At 38.2% G+C, this 5,471-nt stretch overlaps 1 protein-coding gene across 1 annotated transcript; it reads right to left on the reverse strand.

The window, feature by feature from the left end:
- Positions 1 to 1,112: 1,112 nt before the first annotated feature.
- Positions 1,113 to 5,471, reverse strand: LOC116031423 (secreted RxLR effector protein 161-like). The gene is made up of 2 exons (XM_031273667.1): positions 5,305 to 5,471; positions 1,113 to 1,506 (listed from the first exon to the last, which is right to left on the reverse strand). Exons 1-2 carry the CDS (start codon positions 5,469 to 5,471, stop codon positions 1,113 to 1,115), a joined length of 561 nt encoding a protein of 186 aa, XP_031129527.1.

The following is a 5,471-nucleotide window of genomic DNA, read 5'->3' on the forward strand; positions in this document are numbered from 1 at the left end:
CCCCCCCTACGTGCGTGAGAAAGCCACTCTGCTATACAATTCGATAAGCCATAATAAGACCCTTATATTATAGTGGTGCAAATCCACTTTCCCAGCCAATGTGGGACAAAGCTACTTAAGCTTTTCCTCACCCAAAGTTCCATTTCAAATGGGTTTACTTTGAGAACCAAATTCTCATACCTTTATCCATTTTAAGCCTACAATATATCGATCTCTTCGTCTAACTACAAATTGAAGAACCCGAATCCACATTGACTTGACGCAAATTGGATGTGGACCCCACTTATATTTGTACCACAAAATGGCCACTTAAAATGCCATTTTAGTGCTATTTTTCCAACAATCCCCACATGAATAAAAATTGATTTTAGAGGGTATTTTGAAATCGGAAACAACTATGTTCAACGGTCGATTCCTGCATAGCAGAGGTAGGTGCTACCTTTTGAACCGTGCCTTGTGAGAAATATTTACCCTACTAGCTGTACGATAGAACGCTATGTCTTCGAACCGACTACCGTTTGTGTAGACATTGATATATCTCACACAGGAACCTTCTAACCATGTTCTGTTCTCATGATTGTGTCCATTTTGGTCGTGGGTCACCATTCCTAGTTCTGCAAGAGTTTCTAAAGAATTGAGCCCAGTTCAATTCTCCTTTGAAGCGACCCTCACTACTCTCTCACATAGGTGATTCTTTCTCGAGTACCCCGCATACTCAACATATGTCAATCGAGATTCGAATAAATAAAGCATCAAAGTGCTAGCCTCGAGCAGGAGCCACTATTTTAACGAGGAGTGGTACGGAGTTCGAGACCCGCATAGTGACACGCTAGGTTGGGTATCCACTATAGAACTTTTATTCTAAGGGCTTTATACTCATTCCTCGTGTCAACTTCTCTACAACTTCTTTGCTCAACCCTTTGGTTAGCAGACCCGCTACATTGTCTATTGACCTTACATAGTCAACCGAGATAACACCAGTTGCGAGAATTTGTCTAATGGTATTATGTCTACGACATAGATGTATAGACTTACCATTATACATATGACTCCGTACTCCCCCAATTGTGGCTTAACTATCACAATGCACACAGATTGGAGGTAACGGGTCTTTACCAATTATGAATATCATCCAAAAAATGGCGTAGCCATTCAGACTCTTCATAGCACTTGTCCAAGGCAATCATTTCATATTCCATCGTGGACCTGGCTATTACTGTTTGCTTGGAAGACTTCCACGCAACGGCTGCACCGGCTAGTGTAAACACATAACCACTCATGAATTTAGAATCCTTTATATCCGATATCGAGCTAGCGTCGCTATACTCTTCATGTACAACAGAATATCTCGCATAGTGCAGTCCAAGGTCACGAGTATACCTTAAGTATCTCATAACCCTTACTATTGCCTTCAAGTGAATCTCACTGGGGTTACTCGTATATCTACTGCGTTTTCTTACAGCAAAGGCAATATCAGGCCTAATACAACTCATAAGATGCATCAAACTGCCAATAACCCGAGGTCGTAGCATTTTTAGGTACAAGCAAATACCCGGAGTATTCCGGGGTTATCGATCCACAGGGAAGCGGGGTATTAAGCACTAGTTACTAATTAATTCACGAGAAGCTATTCCTACGTTAACAATGGGTATTTATCTAAAATTATGAAAATAAAATAAATGAAGCAAGGCAAACGGACTTTTATATACAAGAGATTAAGAGCGGGATTTTTGGGTGTCAAAGTGTTTAATCACCTAGTGCCAATCTAAAGTGAAATAATCATTCGGGTTCAACAAGTGTGGATGATTGCAATCTAAAAGGGAAAGATTACTCTCGTAATTCAATCCCAAAACATGGTAATTGGAATACTCACTCTCGTGAGCTATTCACAACATATAATCAAGAACAAGCAATAAATGGAATACCCACTCTCGTGGGCTATTCACAATTGGAATACTCACTCTCGTGAGCTATTCACAATAAATCCCTTAATCAACATGTCCTCTCTCGAGGTACAAGAATCAAGTGCAATTGTGGGTGCTCTAATTCATAGACAAATTTAGCAATGAAACAAGTAATTAGGATCCTTAACTACAAGCATCAAGAAATTAAGCCACAATTACAACACAAGTAATAAACCCAAATAGATATTTCATTCAAGCAATTCAAGAACTAGGCACATAGGTTCATAAACACTTATCAATCCAAAAATCCCAAAGGAAATCTTAGCCAAACATGGCTATCTTAGTTTCAACAACAAACAATTCAAAGAAAGATTTAACAAAGCTTAAAATAGAGAAGAGATGAAGAAATTCTCCCGAATGTGTCTTCCAAGCTCTTCTCCTCTCTTGTTGTGGCTTCAAATCTTCTTCCTTGCTCTCCTTTTTGGTCAAAATCCGCAGCCAAGCTTAGGGTTTGAAGAGAAAATGATGCTTTTATAGTGGGTGGAGAATGGAGGGCAAAAATGACAATTTTTAGAAGTTTAGAATCGCAGATCTGCGACATTCGACGCGTCGAATCCAACATTCGACGCGTCGAATCTTTACAGCGCCGAAACGAGGCTATTCTGCCTCATTTTTGGGATTTTCGACGCGTCGAAAGTTGAGTTCGACGCGTCGAAAATTCCTGTGACGCAGTTCCGACTTGCATCCTGATTTTGACCCTTTTCCCTTTCGAATTACACTTTGATGTCTTCATAAGAGTTGTAGCCCTTGAAGTCTTCTTTCCAATGGTTTAAGAATCACCTCATTTGGATATTTCTAGGCTGAGATATGGTCCAATTACCGAGGTGTCGCCATATTTAGCAGAAATTACAACTCTTTGATCTTTTGACCATTTTCCCTTTCAATCCACACTTTGATGTCTTCAAAAGAGTTGTAGCCCTTGAAGTCTTCTTTCCAATGGCTCAAGAATCATCTCATTTGGATATTCATAGGAAGAGATATGGTCCGATTACCAAGATGTCGCCATGGTAGCGGGAATTACAACTCTTTGGCTCCTTTGGATTGGCTTTTGTTCACAAATGGTTCTAATGCACTTCTAAACACATCAAAAACATTTAAACCAAGCATTATACTATTTTAAATATGAAAACATGGAAATAAGCATTGGACACAACATTTTATCACACAATTAACTATAAAACCTACATAAAAACACAAGTAAAATAGGTACAAATGAGAGTGTATCACATATTCTATTTGAGAAATGCACTCGCCGTGGTTTTTGGTTAGTTGAATGTTTGTATCGAATGGTGTCTTAGCCAATTGATCATCATCCTTGTTAAACTTGGCAAGGATTTTATCAACATAATGAGATTGGATCAACATAAGACAATCAGGTCTTTTAATGATTTTAATCCCAAGGATTAAATCAGCCAAACTCATATTTTTCATGTCAAATCTCGCATTTAACATGTTTTTGGTAGACTTGATCATCCGATCATTACTACCAACGATGAGTATATCATCTACATATAAACAAAGAATGGCATACACATCTACTGTTTCCTTAACTAGACACATTTGTCACTTTTGTTTATTCTGAAACCATTGGTTAACATCGCATAGTCAAACTTCTCGTGTCATTGCTTAGGCGCTTGTTTCAAACCATATAATGATTTGACCAACTTACACACTTTCTTTTCTTGGCCCAGAATCACGAACCCTTTGGGTTGTTACATATAGATTTATTCATCTAACTTGCCATTTAAGAAAGCTGTTTTCACATCCATTTGATTAACTTCCAAATTCCGCAACGCGGCTATGAAAAGTATGTCCTAATGGAATTTATTCTCATTACAGGAGAATAGGTATCGAAGTAATCAAGGCCTTCGCGTTGCCTGTAACCCTTGATTACAAGTCTAGCCTTATACTTCTCGATGGAACCATTCGACTTCATCTTTTTTTTAAAAACCCACTTGGATCCTAAGGGTTTACAACCCAGAGGAAGATCAACAAGTTCCCAAGTGTGATTCTGTAGGATAGAATCCACTTCACTTTTAATAGCATCTTTCCACATTGGTCCTTCTACAGAAGTCACAGCTTCCACGTACATTCGAGACTCATTTTCTATCAAACAAGACAAAAAATCTAATTCATTTTCTATCAAACAAGTTAGATTACTAGAATCATACTCTAACAAGTAAGTTAGAAAATCTAGACCAAATGATTTTTCAACTCTCGCCCGCTTACTACATCTAGGCTCGAGCTCATGTTCTTTCTTAGAATCCATAGCTTCGTCAATCGTCCGTTTTTACGTACTCGGTCCCTCAGTGGACCTACAAGGAAATACATTTTCAAAGAAAGATGCATTCCTTGATTCAATTATCGTGTTCTTATGTATGTCCGAATTATTGGACTCGTGTACTAAGAACCGATAAACACTGCTATTATGTGCATATATATCTAATAAATATACAATTCACCGTCTTTAGACCTATCTTTATTTTCTTAGGTGTTGGTACCAAAACATTGGCAAGAAACCCCCACACTTTGACGTATTGCTAGGAAGGCTTCCTACCTTTCCACAGCTCATAAGGAGTCTTATTGAGCTTCTTCCGGGGTACCTCATTCAAAAGGTAATTACTTGTCAAAATTGCCTCACCCCACATACTTTGAGGTAGGCCCGAACTTTTAAGCATCGCATTCATCATCTCTTTCAATGTACGATTCTTACGTTCGGCAACACCGTTCGATTGAGGTGGGTAAGGTGTTGTACGCTCGTGTATGATACCTAAATTAGCACAGAAGTCACCGATAGGTGCTTTGTACTCACCACCTCTATCACTTCTAACCTTTTTAATATTTCGATTAAGTTGGTTTTCCACTTCATTCTTATAAAGAACGAATTTTACCATGGTTTCGTCTCTGCTTTTCAGCAAATACACATAGTAAAACCATGTGCAATCATCGATAAACATGATAACGTATTTATTACCACCTCTCATTTGTATCAATCAAAAATCGCACAAATCACTATGAATTAATTCAAGTGGTTCAGTTTTCCTTTCAACCGATTTGAAAGGTTCTTTCGTTAGTTTTGCTTCAACACAAATTTCACACTTGTTATTTGTGTTAATTTGAAACGTAGGAATATGGTTCATGCTAATTAATCTACGCATAGAATTAAAATTAATATGACTTAGTCTACCATGCCACAAATTGGAAGACTCAAGCAAGTAAACAGAATTAACATTGCTTTTATTGATGATAATAGGCATTACATTGAGCTTAAAAGCCCGTTAAGTACATAACATTTACCAACAAACATCCCTAGTTTCGACAAAACACTACTTTGTCTGACTCGAAGACCATCTTGAAGCCATGCTTGTTCAGCAATAAGCCATACACCATATTCTTCCTCAAGTCCAAAACATACAACACGTTATTCAATGTTAGTTCTTTCCTGGAAGTCATCTTCGGAATCACTTTGTCCACGCCTTCCACAACGGGCTGAGCAGAGTTTCCCAT

This window comes from Ipomoea triloba, chromosome 1 (assembly GCF_003576645.1).
Source record: "Ipomoea triloba cultivar NCNSP0323 chromosome 1, ASM357664v1".
Classification (NCBI taxonomy): domain Eukaryota; kingdom Viridiplantae; phylum Streptophyta; class Magnoliopsida; order Solanales; family Convolvulaceae; genus Ipomoea; species Ipomoea triloba.

What these genes read in the sequence shown, in the direction of transcription:
- LOC116031423 (XM_031273667.1), bottom strand. Translation starts at nt 5,471, where the DNA reads ATGGGAAACTCTGCTCAGCCCGTTGTGGAAGGCGTGGACAAAGTGATT. An exon ending in GGCTTCAAGATGGTCTTCGA is followed by an intron (nt 1,507 to 5,304) that starts GTCAGACAAAGT and finishes GGTTATTGGCAG; the next exon opens with TTTGATGCATCTTATGAGTT.